At 44.6% G+C, this 15,000-nt stretch overlaps 2 protein-coding genes across 3 annotated transcripts in view; one reads left to right on the top strand and one right to left on the bottom strand.

The window, feature by feature from the left end:
* Positions 1-4,175: 4,175 nt before the first annotated feature.
* On the bottom strand, positions 4,176-7,906 carry LOC138963648 (uncharacterized). The gene is made up of 5 exons (XM_070335494.1): positions 7,756-7,906; positions 6,758-6,815; positions 5,545-5,816; positions 4,775-4,969; positions 4,176-4,580 (listed from the first exon to the last, which is right to left on the bottom strand). The coding sequence occupies exons 1-5, from the start codon at positions 7,904-7,906 to the stop codon at positions 4,333-4,335; spliced, it is 924 nt and encodes a 307-aa protein (XP_070191595.1). The 3' UTR covers positions 4,176-4,332.
* A 4,111-nt stretch (positions 7,907-12,017) lies between these two features.
* Positions 12,018-15,000, top strand: part of LOC138963902 (toll-like receptor 2) — a 19,766-nt gene continuing 16,783 nt past the window's right edge. Inside the window, exon 1 of one of the 2 annotated variants that reach the window (XM_070335754.1) lies at positions 12,018-12,202. The gene's annotated coding sequence lies outside the window, so the exon portion shown is untranslated. Of the gene's footprint in view, positions 12,203-13,389; positions 14,542-15,000 lie in introns of those variants that run through there. The other variant, XM_070335753.1, reaches the window with a different exon arrangement.

The raw sequence follows: 15,000 nt of genomic DNA, 5'->3' as shown, positions 1-15,000 counted from the left end.
CGCTTCCTCCCAGTGGAAAGCTAGCAGCAACGGAGTCGCGCTACCCAGGCCGGTGTCTGCGTGTTTAGGTGTATTCAGCCACCTGCACTTATGGCAGAATGACTCCAAGGTCTTTTACGTGCCATTGTGATGACACGGGGGTGGGACATGGCTTCCGTCTCTGGGTCTGCACATAAAGTTAACTCGTGTCCGTCCCGGCCCGAATTCGAACCTGCGACCTTTCGATCACAAGTCCAGTGCTCTACCAACTGAGCTACCGGGCCCCACAATCATGTCAAAATATATACTTGAAGTGTTCATAGAAATGCATTCTTTATTACCTGACAGAAGGAGTTAGTCCGATTTGTTTTCCTTTTCATTGTTTGTTTGTTTGTTTGTCTGCTTGTTTGTTTGTTTGTTTGTTTGTTTGTTTGTTTGTTTGAGTGTTGTTGCTTTTTTCGTAAATGAAAAAGTACTTCTCGCGTTTTAAATGGAGAAGAGCAACTTTTTTGGAATAGCCTTTGTATTTCATCAACGCCATGTATGAGAATCGTCAACACTGATCTGCCACCAACCCCAAAACAGTTCTAGACAATAAGTGAAACTGAGCGAAACGGTAAAGTTCCGTCAACAAAAAGTCACGATTAACAACGGAAAAAAAGCAAACAAAGAGAATAAAATATTCAAAGGCGCAAGTTCCGTACATCCTGAATTTTTCACGCGTTTTTCGATGAAAACTAACGACTTTGCCAATACGGGGCATTCTTTATTTATTAACCCGCGAATGGGTTTTACAAACGAGGGGATTGGTTCCACATTCAACTGCCGGCGAAATCGACTGGAAACGTGGCGACCTCTGTTCTGTGATTCTATGGACTTGTCCAGTCTAGCAGAGTATCTTCCCCAGTGAATATGGCAATTCATTGAATGTTTGTGCGTACGTAGCCGCGACCACAGGGACAACGAAGCAATGAATGAAAACTAAATTAAAGTTGAATGAATGAAGCGGAAACGTTTGTTGTTGTTGAGTAAACATCACATTCCGGCGCTGAGCCTTTTGCCCCTATGGTCCTTTAAAGGCACGGTCCTTCCAGGGGCGGGGACGTATAGCTCAGTTGGTTGCGCGCTGGCTTTGTAGCCAGTTGGTCGCTATCAGCGTGGGTTCGATCCCCCCGTTCGGCGAGAGATTTATTTCTCGGAGTCAACTTTGTGCAGACTCTCTTCGGTGTCCGAACACCCCCGTGTGCACACATGCGCACGAAAAAGATCCCACGTTCACAGCGAAAGTCTCAGGGCTTGGAAAACACGAAGACACGCATGCATCATCTCTCGTCTCTGATTATCATGATCGTATTTCGATACTTTGACGAGACAAACCCAATGCTGGTGTGTCGAAGAAGACAGCCACAGCGGGCTTGTTCGAATCAAAGTATCACACCATATCTTCAACGTATTACCAATACCTGTCCCAATATAGACCAGTTGGTCTAAGAGGACGTTAAACCCTAATAATCACGGTCCTACCCGTAAAAAGAAATGCCGCTCGGGCTGTTAGAGATCGTTAGTCGCCGTAACAAAGATAATGACATTCAAATGACAAATGTTCGCCTCCAGGAACATAAATTATACAACAAGCAAAGTCATACAAAAGCAAACAAAACTAAATCATTGATCGTATATTAAGTATAGCGCTCTGTTACACTTTTTTTCTACTATAGTCCCTGGGTCCTACACATAAACCATTTATCTGGTACATCTGTATATGTATTGTACGCACTGCCGCGTCATATAACGTCACTTTCTACCCCAACCGGTTATCAACTTTATGTCGATCTCTCCGTATAATATGGTTTCTGTTATTGTTGTACATAATTATACCCTTTTTTCTCTCCACTTAATACGGTTTGTATGCACATACTCAATTTGTTGTAAATCGTCGTGAGCTCTGGCAAGAAAGGAACTTTCCATAACTGAGCACCATCATCCTCATCCTCATCCTCATCATTCTGATCATCATCGCTCCACGGCTATCGCCAGTCAAGTTATCTCTCTGACCGGACGCTAAAGTCTTACGCGAATCTATCAAAACAAGAATACAGAGTTATCTCCCATATGTTGTTCCTGAGCAGTGTTCGCGAGACGAAAATGATTGCAGATTGGCCGACTTCGACAGTGATCTCCGTTCTGTTCTTCACAGTTATGATAAAGACATCGTTCTGAGGTCAAAACAAGTCGAAATTTTGGGACTGCTGCTTGAAGGAGACCGTAATATACGGTTGCATCACTGTCAGAAAAAATCGTCTGCTCCAGCGAGGGCCGAAACCAAACGGTTGATTATCACGTGACACTTTTGCCATATTTAGAGTTGTTTGCACAGTAAATACAGCCGCGAAAAATAGCTCGCTTGAAACTGTCTTACGTCATATCAATTCCTTTGTAATTTAAAAATTACACAACACCATGAAAAATCATTATCCACGATCGCGAATCTGCTTATATCCATAACACATTACGAAAAAGATCTAAATACGATGTATGTAAAAAAAAAAAAATCGATTTCCTCGCCAGACAAGGAAACCCAAGGCATCCCGTCAGGGAGAGAAAGAGCCGAACTCATTTTGACCTGAGGTCAGGATGCATCCTCATCAGCTATGGCGAGAAAGGGCCGACGTTTCCTTACTAAAAATACTCATCCTCATCCTCATTCTCATCATGATTATTGGATTGGATTGGATTGGATTGGATTGGATAAGATTTACAGTCCAGTGAGGTTACCCTCATGGAAATTCAGGCTGCTTTCTCCCCGGGGAAAGCGAGCTGCCATACATACGGCGCTACCCATTTTTTTTCCTGCATGCGTGTATTCATGTTTCCTGAGACTTAATGCCGTGTGAGATGGAATTTTTTTACTTTTATTCCAAGTCCCACGGGTATTTGATGGACATTTTTATCTATGCCTATACAATTTTGCCAGGAAAGACCCTTTTGTCAATCGTGGGATCTTTAACGTGCACACCCCAATGTAGTGTACACGAAGGGACCTCGGTTTTTCGTCTCATCTTTATGATGATGATGATGATGATGATGATGATGATGATCATCATCATCATCATCATCATCATCATCATCATCATCAACATCATCATCATCATCATCATCCTTTTTCTTGTATTGGTTCATCTTGTCCCGCGTGATACTGCCAACTCCCGTATCAACACTGTTTCATTCAAATCCAAAAACCAAGAGACTGCCAACGTTCCAAAATTCAGAATCAAAAAACAAGAAAGGTAGGTTGTTGGAACGTTTGTTATTGACAAAACAATACATTCACAGATATTTCGACCCAACGGTCTTTTAAATGAACAGACAAACAAATATTCACACAAAACTTATCTTGATAGTTCTATCAGTTTACGTCCACTCGTCAGGAAGCCGAGCGAATGAATAATTGAATTGAATGAATGAATCCATTCGCTCGGCTTCCTGACGAGTGGACGCAAACTGATAGAACTATCAAAATAAGTTTTGTGTGAATATTGGTTGGCAAAATTATAAAGGCATAGATAAAAATGTCCACCAAAATATCCGTGTGACTTGGAATAATAGGCCGTGAAAAGTAGGATATGCGCCGAAATGGCTGCGATCTGCTGACCGATGTGAATGCGTGATGTATCGTGTACAAAAATTTCCATCTCACACGGCATAAATAAATCCCTGCGCCTTGAATATGTGCGCGATATAAATTGCATAAAATAAAAATTAAAAAAATTAAAAATAAATCCCTGCGCTTAGAACTGTACCCACGGAATACGCGCGATATAAGCCTCATATTGATTGATTGATGTACTGGAAACTTGCATTCTCCCAGTAAGGTAATACATTGTACTACGTTGCAAGCCCCTGGCAGGGGCGGATCAGTTGCTTTGTAAGGGGGGGTGCACTTTGAATCGAAAGTGAATCTGATGGGCGCGAAGCGCCCGAATTTGCTAGGGGGGTCCGGGGGCATTCTCCCCCGGAAAATGTTTTTGCCCAAAGAAGCAAAATGGTGCCATCTGGTGCCATTTGAACTTATAAATGGTCATAGAATCAGCTTTCCAAATTTTTTTGGTTTTTTGTTTGCTGGAGGGGGGTGCACCTGCACTCTGTGCACCCCCCCCCTCGTCCGCCCCTGCCTGGAGCAAATTTTTGATTAGTGCTTTTGTGAACAAGAAACAATTGACAAGTGGCTCTATCCCATCTCTCCCCTTTCCCCGTCGCGATATAACCTTCGTGGTTGAAAACGACGTTAAACACCAAATAAATAAAGAAAGCACACAAACTCCCGCATCAACACTGGTTCATTCAGTCATTGTGTTAATATGGCCGCACAAGCTCGCACACAAACTCGTGGGGGTCGCCGCAAGGCACGTCATTTAGCCAGTTAGTGCCCGGGCTGGTCAGGTGGAGGATACATTGCTGGGACCCCTGTCCGTTGGGCTGCTTGGGCTCCCAGTAGGGCCCCAGGGCTGTCATGTCGGCGGCTTGCCCGTCCAGCCAAAGCAGGTCGTAGTTGCCCGCTCCTTGCTCCCGATACAGGCCAATGAACAGTGGAGTTGTCATCGCTTGAAACAAACAGTAAAACGCCGGACTGAGAGAGAGCCTTGTGTGTGTGTGTGTGTGTGTGTGTGTTTGTGTGTGTGTGTGGTTGTGCGTGTGTGTGTGTGTGTTTGTGTGTGTGTGTGTGTGTACATGCGTGATCGATCTTGCGTGCGTTTTTGAGCATGTGTGCGTGCGTTCGTGCGTGTATTTGACTCACTTGGTCTCTTAGTAATATTCATGAGAGCGTCCATCCTTAGTGGCGTGAGGTTGCTTGCTAGCCTCATTCCCATGTTGGCGCATGCGTCGACAGCAGATGACCAATCCGCTCGCTTGCCAGGATCAGTCTCGAAGTACATACACATCTCCGCCTGGCGGCTGTACAAGAGCGCAATGAGCTGAGGACGGCACCAGCCTGTGATATAGGTACATCGAGAAAATAACTCTGCACAGGGTTGGATCTGAGGGGAATTACGTGGGTTTCGGAAGCCCCTTCCCCCCCCCCCCCCTTAACCGACAAATGTACCCTTTTTTCTGAAGGAGAGACCCAAAATACCCTTATGATGAACTCCCCCCCCCCCCCCCTCCACGGTCAACCCTCTTATCTGGCAAATGTACCTTTTTTTCTGAAGAAGTGACCCAAAATACCCTTACCCTCCAAATGTACCCTTTTTGTTGTTGAAGAAGTGGCCCAAGATACCCTTATGATGACCCCCCCCCCTCCCGCACTCACACTTCGTGTAGGCTACTTCAACTTTGAAGAATCAAAAACTGAGATGAAACGGTTTTTATCAGTTTATAGAATGTGCGTGTGTGTGTGTGTGTGTGTGTGTGTGTGTTTGTGTGTGTGTGTGTGTGCGTGCGTGCGAGCGTGCGTCTGTGTGTGTGTGTGTGTGTGTCTGTCTGTCTGTCTGCCAGTGAATGGGTACTTAAATGCGTACGAATAGTGTATATTACACGTATAATAAATAATAATAAAATCAGTCTCACCTACGACATTTCTGTAGTATCTGGTGCCGACAGAATCACTGGCATCAGGCGGGTCTATAAACACAGTAGCGTGTAGAGTGCACAGGCCACTGCTCTTGGTGTAGAAGAAGCTCGTGCACCACGCGCGCAGAGAACACAGGTGAGTGCACATCGTGACAGTCGTCGCAATGAGGTCAAGGCCATCTGGATCGTCGGTGACCTTCAGGTGGTCGTAACTGGAGTCACGAAGAAAATGCAGACCCCCGACTGTGCTTCGACCGTCAGCAGCAGGACTGGATGAAAAGAAGCAACAGCCTTTTTGTGTGTGTTGCTTTTTGATTCTCATTTTCTCCTGTCTTTCTTATGTTGTTCTCTTTCTTTTGCACCCCCCCCCTCCCAAAGAAGGAAAAAACAAACAAACAACCCAACAATAACACTTTAAGCAAAGAAACTATCTCTCATGTTTTTGGACACAGACTCACACACGCGCAAACGTACACACGTTCTGTTACAAGATCTATATAGTTTATTTAAAAACAATCCCAAAACTCGTCATAAAACCAGTAATTTCAAGAAACGTTCCTACTGTTGTCATTTATCAAGGTTGCGGCACTTAAGTCAGCAAATTGTGGCAATGATATAAGCCAGTTGATGCGTACGCCAGGGTCACTCTCATACCAATACAACAATGGTAACCATTGAATTTGTAGCCATTGAACACGCTCATACACGTTGGCACACTCAGGTAGGCACATGCCGCACAAGAACGGCACGGTTGGCCTAGTGGTAAGGCGTCCGCCCCGTGATCGGGAGGTCGTGGGTTCGAACCCCGGCCGGGTCATACCTAAGACTTTAAAATTGGCAATCTAGTGGCTGCTCCGCCTGGCGTCTGGCATTATGGGGTTAGTGCTAGGACTGGCTGGTCCGGTGTCAGAATAATATGACTGGGTGAGACACGAAGCCTGTGCTGCGACTTCTGTCTTGTGTGTGGCGCACGTTATATGTCAAAGCAGCACCGCCCTGATATGGCCCTTCGTGGTCGGCTGGGCGTTAAGCAAACAAACAAACAAACAAACAAACAAACATGCCGCACAACTCATGAACCACAGTGAACCCCCCCTTTAAAAAAAAGAAGTAAACTTGGGCCCTAACGAGTGGGAGGGGGCGGCTTAAATAAATGGGCTCCACTGTACCAGGTGATATACGAGCAGACAAGTTGTACATGTATACTTACCATGAAGTACAGTAGTAAATGAGGAACAGAGTCAGGACAGCCGCGCGTGAAAGGTGGCCTGGTCGCGTTACCATGGTTATATAGACCCTTCCTGGCACCTGCAGTAAGAATATTGGTATTATTATTTCATTTTTGTTTTCAACTTTGACTACAAAATAGTAAAACTTGCAATTACATTTGTTTTGCACATAGTGCTTTGGGATGCTGTTTTAATTTTGTGCTGTGTTTTCTTGAAACAACTTTACTTAAAACAAGAAATTCCTCCGAGGTAGGAAAAACACCCCCGTAAAAGGGAAATAACCTTCTCAGTTGGTGGCAGTGACTGAGTGAGAATGGTTATTTCCCTTTGACCATTAAGATGTGCCTCTATAAGTCCTTGTATAATTTTAATCCACCAATAACTCCCTAACCGTGTGTTTGACTGGTCCGAATTTTTGTAAGGACCGTCTCAGGAATGTATAGAACCTGTTCACCAAGTTTGGTGACGATCGGTCCGTTCATTCCTGAGATCTATATGCGAACACAAACAAACAAACACACAAACAAACAAACACATCGACCGAAACCTATACACACCCCTATACCGGGGGTGTAATAACACGTACACATTCATTAACTTAACATCAAGGCCTTCCTTACTTGGGCCAAGAGTTCACTTTGCGAAGTTTTCTCGGAAGTTCTTTTATTCGAAACATCAGTGCCAAAGTTTCGTGCAGCGATCTTCGTGACGTCGACTTTGCGAAGTAGACGTTGCCCCAAAAATTCCAGGCTTAAAATTAAGAGTGTACATTTATCTCTCAGCTCTTCTATCACAACATAAAAATGCCTTACTTTCTTACAAGTTTACGTTGCTGGACGACCCAATTGCGCAGCTGGAAGGTGAAGCGTGTGACTTCTTGGCTTGGCTTCGCTAACGAAGAACAATGTCCAAAGCGTTGCTCGTCTCATGCCAGAGCACCGGTGGCTAATAACACTTACGCGACATACGCAGGACTGACCTGACATGGACTGCCGACAGAGGCTGCAGAGGAAGGTGTGGGCAGGTGAAAGGGACATCGATCCAACGAGGGGTTGAAATCTGTCCCCCGTTTCTTTGCCTCGAGAATTGGCGAGTGGGGCGAGGAAGTAGCGTTTCTTGGGCAATTCCATCGCCGCGAGAAACGCTAGGATTTGGCGAGGTTAGTCGAGCAGGCCGTGTTGGTGCTTGCTGCGCAAGAAAATAGCAGCCGCACAGCTGCCAATCCGATTGGCTGTTGGTCGCTGTTTATCGACTAGTGCAGACGACCTTTTCGGTATTAACCAATGGTATCTTATTCTTGCATAGCTAACCATCAAACCGTTTCAAATAAACTTTCGCTGCCTTGCATAGCGAGAGGCTAGCCGCAAGCAATGCTTTCCTGAAAGAAACAGGGGACAGTCCTGCGCGGTAAAGCTTGATTAAATGCACTGTCCTTCCATGGAAACAGATCTGCTCATGATCTGTGATCAGGCCTGGCTGTTACTTAGGATAAGTTCACCCCTTCTTCTTCGTCTCTTTCTTCTTCTTCTGCGTTCATGGGCTGAAACTCCCACGGCTTTTATGTGTATGGCCGTTTTTACCCCACCATTTAGGCAGCCATACGCCGCGTACGGGGGAAGCATGCTGGGTACTTTTGTGTTTCCATAACCCACGAACTCTGACATGGCCATTGCGCCCGTCTAGACCATCCCTTGAAATGAACATCCTGACGCGTGTTTCTTTCAGGCGAGATATTCTCAGTTGCGGCTAGCCGCTCGCGGAGCTAGGAGGCGAGAGTGTATATATATGAAACGGTGTGATGGCTAGCTACGCAAGAATCAAACACTATTGGTTGATACCGAAAAGGACTGACAGCCAATTGGGTTGGCAGCAGTGCGGCCGCCATGTTTTCTCGCCAAGCGAGCAAGCCCAAGGCTACCTAGCGTTCGCGGCGAGAATCCTAGCGCCCCTTGCGGTGATAATTGCCCAAGAAACGGTACTTCCTCGCCAAACTCGCGTCACTCGCCAATTCTCGCCTGTAAGAAACAGGGGACTAGCTGCTTCCTGAGCAGAGTTGCGACTTTTTTTTTCTCAATAAATCAAATTATTAAAAGCCACAAGACATTATTCATAGGTAGAGTGTGGTGTGCTGTGCCATGCGAAAATCGGGTCTTGTCATTTGTTCTATTGTCATCAAGTTAACCCCTTCACTGCCACAGTGGTAGTAACTTATCCGAATGGTCTATGGGAAAGAACTGTGTTTAGAACCCCTACAAGTACTTGGACAGTGGTTACCTCCCATTTAGTTTTCAGAAATATCCTGAAATGTTGTTGACACAAATCCCACGTATGAGATACGGTTATGGGCGTACGATAAACAGAAAATGACCACGTATTACATACGGGGTGGGCAGTGAAGGGGTTAAAGGCCACTCCGCTTCCCGTAAACCCTCAGTTTCTGATCACAGACACCGCCAGGCTTTTACATACAGCCCAGACCCCCTTTCGTTTGAACGCTCACCGCCAGGAAACACCCTAGGTGCTCTCCATGGAGAGCGAGCATTTTCCAAAGAGTTTATTTCGCGTGGACGTATAGGTATGGTTTCAGTGAATGCCTCGTTATGGAGCTTGACCGAAGTTTTAAAATCTGGAGAATAAATTGACAGCTTGTGAGACAAATATTGTTAACACACGAAACAAAAACTTCATTATCAAGACAAAGTCAGTACAATTCGAAGTTTTGAAAGTTTCAAAGTAGGGAGTAAACCATGAGAACTGGTGTGTGGTTTACGCGTGCTACATAGCCGTTCGAGTGATCTGCAAGTGTCATTCTATGTTGTTAAATGCTATTGCGAGTGCGTTCCGTCAGGTTAGTATTGCTGTTTTAGTAAAACGATGTCATCGTTGTGTAAAGCTCCAGTGAGGCGGAGTTGGCCTTTAAAGGCAACTCGAACAGTGAGATCAATGGAACAGAGCTGTCAACTGCTACGCTTTCAGTACATACTGTGAAAAGTACTACTTGTCTCCGAAAAAAAACCCGCGGGTTAGGGGGAGTCCCATATTGGTTGGGACGAGAAAGAATTTACCCGATGCTACCCAGCATGTCGTAAGAGGCGACTAACGGTTCTGTTTCTCCTTTTACCCTTGTTAAGTGTTTCTTGTATAGAATATAGTCAATTTTTGTAAAGATTTTAGTCAAGCCGTATGTAAGAAATGTTAAGTCCTTTGTACTGGAAACTTGCATTCTCCCAGTAAGGTCATTTTTTGTACTACGTTGCAAGCCCCTGGAGCAATTTTTTGATTAGTGCTTTTGTGAACAAGAAACAATTAACAAGTGGCTCTATCCCATCTCCCCCTATCCCATCTCCCCCCTTTCCCCGTCGCGATATAACCTTGAATGGTTGAAAACGACGTCAAACACCAAATAAAGAAAGAAAGAAAGTCTCCGAAAAACCCCGAAAACCCCGAAAACCTCCGAAAACCCCCGAAAACCTCATCAGAAATAAGAAAATTCGTCCTTAGATCGTGTTTAGTTACATGACTGTTTGCAATCATGACTTATATTTGCAACTTTCACAGTTCATGGCTTTATTTTTGTGTTTGTGCGAGGATTTACGAAGGAGCAGAAGCACTAATCACATGACGTCATCAATACTTGTGCTTCAGTTCGAGTAACAAGAGTTACCTCCCTTGCATTGAAATTGTTGCATCGATTTCGTCGATAATCCGGCTCTCAACACAAATATAAGGGAGCATGTACCATGAATCAGGCTTACTTTTCACAGGCATGTCTAATACTTCACTTTGAAGATAGATAGTTAGTCTAGATGGGGTTTTCAAGGGTTTTCGGGGGTTTTCGGGGTTTTCGGAGGTTTTCGGAGACAAGTAGTACCCGTAAAGTGCACTGCAGACACTCTCTAATGGCCGTTATGTTTTGTTTTGTGTGTAAGTACACTGTAATTTAAAAAAAAAAATATATTCTTGCGCAAAATGACCGAAATGTGAAAGTACAAATTCATTTGGACAATGCAACACTAAAACACCATTTGCTTCGCTGAACATTTCCCCCAAAATGTAAATTGCTAGACTTGATGTTTGACAAGGGTTGGCAGGCCCGATGGAGAGCTAAGAACACACACTTCCAGCGTGGCCGAGTGGTAACGGACTGGGTGGCCGAGTGGTAACGGACTGGGTGGCCGAGTGGTAACGGACTGGGTGGCCGAGTGGTAACGCACTTGCGCTCGGAAGCGAGAGGTTGAGAGTTCGACCCTGGGTCAGGGCGTAATTAGCAATTAATTTTTCTCCCCCCTTTCCTAACCTAGGTGGTGGGTTCAAGTGCTAGTCTTTCGGATGAGACGAAAAACCGAGGTCCCTTCGTGTACACTACATTGGGGTGTGCACGTTAAAGATCCCACGATTGACAAAAGGGTCTTTCCTGGCAAAATTGTATAGGCATAGATAAAAAAAAAAATGTCCACCAAAATACCCGTGTGACTTGGAATAATAGGCTGTGAAAAGTAGGATATGCGCCGAAATGGCTGCGATCTGCTGGTCGATGTGAATGCGTGATGTATTGTGTAAACAATTCCATCTCACACCGCATAAATAGATCCCTGCGCCTTGAGCCCGAGTCTGGAGATACGCGCGTGATAAAATAAAATAAGCTGCTCCATGTGCTCGGGAACTGATTCGCCCTGAAAAGCCAAGCGTGTTTGCAAGGCCGTTGCTAAAAGGTTTTATTGACCCTACGCTCATGCCACACACATGCGACAAACAAACACAAATCACACAGACACAGAACGCATTTGTTTTATTTGATATGTGATAGGGTGGAAGGAAGATAAATGTACATTTGAAGTAGTAGTGGTAGGTGAATGTAGGGGTCACCTACTAGAAGTTGACCCCCAGGTAGGTATATACGGAGAACAGCTTTGAGGTTGGTTTGCTGAGTCAGTGAGCGAGTTAAAAAACAAATCCTCTGTAAAGATATACGATTATTCCTGATAGTTTCTGAGGTGTGACGCATCTGAAATTACCCTTCGCGCGCATAGATCTCGATTCACGATTTTATATAGTTTTCCCACTATAGAAGGAAATAAAAATATTTAGCTCCAAACACTCAATGTGGCAGTCATTAATTTGAAGTTATGATTACAAGCCCGTCGCCCTAATATAAGCCTTGTGTGTGACAACCATGTGCCTGTCAGCGACGACTCTAAATACTTCCTGCTCTAGTCGAATGAATATTCTCGAAACCAAAAAGACCATTGAGATGACAACATGCATCGTGCCGGCGTTTCCCCCTCACTCCTCCACTCTTACAACTGCGTTCTCCACGCACACAACAGATAACTCAGCTCATCACGAACTGTTTCGTACCAGACTTTGAGAAGTAAAAGGAAGGATTTTTACTGTGCGTTCTGGTACAATGCACGCAGTCAGTGAAGGTACGGATCTATATTTAGAACATAATTATGTCTGTAATGACTACTACAGTGAGCTTGACTTCACATTTTCAATTACGAGCTGAGCGTAATAAAAGTGTCCTCGATTTTGTGTGTGTGGTATTATTAGGCTGATCGGTGACAATACCGCTTCGCTCACTGTCTTAGCAGTGGTTGTTTTCTCAGTAACGAGAGCGCTTGTTACTTTCTATTTTAAGCTAATTTCCAGTGGTTTCAGGATCGTGAATTCGAAAGGGGAAACATGTTTGAACCCGCGCTGAGTTATATCCTCTAGAAAATTAAATTAATTTCATACTTCGAATTTTGGTGCTTGAAAGTGTGCGTTCGTGAATTCATAAAGGAGAATTAGGTTTAAACCTTTGAGTTATATTCTCTAGAGATTTAAATTATTTAATATTTCGAATTTGGGTGATTGGAAGTGTGCGTCATTGAGACGCAGTGTCGTCGGGATTCGTTGCTTTCCCCCCTGCAGTGAGGACTTTGGCCGAAGCGCAGTTGGTAGCGATAACACATTTCGGGATAGCTTCCGTCTCCAGAACGGGGAGGAATATGCAGTGCGGTAAGTGTGATAAATCATGGGTGAGCAGAGTTTTTCCCTCTTCCTTTTTGTTACTCGTGTTTATGTTAATCGAGGTTTCTGATGCTGGGGTTTCTTGCGCTGTCACTGTGTCAGAGCAAGGTCGTTTGCATTTTGTGTCTATGATGTGTCAGTGTGTGTGTCCTGATTGCACGCACGCACGTACGCACGCACTCACACAGACACACACAGACACACAGACACAGACACACACACACACACACACACACACACACACACACACACACACACATACGCACAGCTCCACGTTCATTAAGTAGACCTGCACTCTACTGCGTTAACACTTCAGTTGTAAATCAAATTCAAGCAATACAGGTACAACACGGAAAGTTTAGCGCTGAACCGGCCAAAGCCGTTATTGGCTTCCGAACTTTGGATATTAACTTTTCCTTTTGATTTGCATTTAGGAAGTTTTTATTTGTTTAATTGATTTTTTTCTCTCTCAAATCTTTACGCCAGCTTTCCTTAAAGGCACAGTAAGCCTCCCGTAAACCATCACAGAGCTCGGAGCGTCTACATACAGTACAAGCATACTTCCATTTGAACGCTCACCGAACGGGAACATCCTGGCTGCTATCTGTCGAGCGTGAGAAATTTTCAAAGAATTTATTTTCGTGGACTTGTTCCTCTACAACAATGGCGCCTCGTTTTGTTGCTGGACGGCTGTTATGAATATTCAATACCGGAAATCACGCCCGGACAGTAAGCCTCCCGTAAACCATCACAGATACTGTCAGGCTTTTACACACAGTACAAACACCCTTCCATTTGAACGCTCACCAAACGGGAACATCCTAGGTGCCCTACGTAAAGAGCAAGCAATTTTTAAAGATTTAATTTTGCAGATTGTCTCGAACACTTTTTGGACCCATCCTGAACTCAGGTCAAAAATGAGTTACTTCCCTTCGGGTCTCATTCTATCGATGTAAACTGGTAATAGCCGTGGATCGATGATTATCAGAATGTTTTTGGACCGTGGTGCGTTTTTGCGCAAGACCTAACTTTTAAAATCTAAATAATAAATTGACAGCTTGTTACACAAACATTCTTACAAAAGAATTCTTTTTTCATCAAGACAAGATCAGTACAATTCGAAGTTGTGAAAGTTTGAAAAAAGAAAAGCCCGGAAGCAGGGTCACGCAAGGGTCGTAGCAGACGACGGTTTATGCATATCGCCGTTCCTCTCAACAGTCAAAAGCCATCGCTAGAGTTCTTGTGAACCAAAGCCGTTTGTTTCGTGCATAAAAACGTGCTATTGTAGATAAGCTCACATCGAGTCGCATTCAAATGACTAACTGACGACTACATTGTGAAAAAGGGAAACTGGATCACACCACACGGGTTCGCGATGGCTCAGGGGTAAGATAAACCACGCAAAAATAAATTCTTTGAAAATTGTTCGCTCTTTACGGAGGGCACCTAGGATGTTCTCAATCGGTGAGTGTTTAAATGAAAGGGTGTTTGTACTGTGTGTAAAAGCCTGACCGTATCTGTGATGGTTTACGGGAGGCTTACTGTGCCTTTACTTTTGATGCCAGCTTTACTGAAAAAAAATGTGTTCGGTTATGCTTTACATCGACAAAATAAATTATAATCACCGCAGTCGCTGTATCGAATTGACTGTTATAGATGAATGTGAGCTGATCGACCTTTCCTTTGTTTTTGAGGATGATCTGTGACACTGCATTCATTGATTTCCGGTTCTTCCCCGATTAGGCCTCTGGTGCGTGTATTGAACAGGAAACATGTCATTCGAGCGATCGTGTATGTGTGTGTGTGTGTGTGTGTGTGTGTGTGTGTGTGTGTGTGTGTGTATGTGTGTATGCGCCGTGTGTGTGTGTGTTTGTGTGTGTGTCCCCGTGTGTGTGTGTGTGTGTGTGTGTGTGTCCCCGTGTGTGTGTGTGTATGTGTGTGTGTGTGTGTGTGTGTGTGTCCCCGTGTGTCCCCGTGTGTGTGTGTGTGTGTCCCCGTGTGTGTGTGTAATGTTGGCCTACGATGAGAATTGACGTAGTTAAATACTCGCACTATGCTCTTCGAAAGACACGAGTGTCCGTGGGAGTTACAGCCCATGAACGCAGAGACAGAAGAAAAAGAAGAAGAATCGAATGCATCGAAGTGTTTCCATAATACTCATGCCATCTGCAAAGTTGTCACGCACTCTTGGTGTTTATTTCTCTCAAGC

The sequence above is a fragment of the Littorina saxatilis genome, linkage group LG4, assembly GCF_037325665.1.
Source record: "Littorina saxatilis isolate snail1 linkage group LG4, US_GU_Lsax_2.0, whole genome shotgun sequence".
NCBI lineage: Eukaryota > Metazoa > Mollusca > Gastropoda > Littorinimorpha > Littorinidae > Littorina > Littorina saxatilis.
The sequence above is the reverse complement of the archived record's forward strand: the minus strand, read 5'-3'. Positions and strand labels throughout refer to the sequence as shown.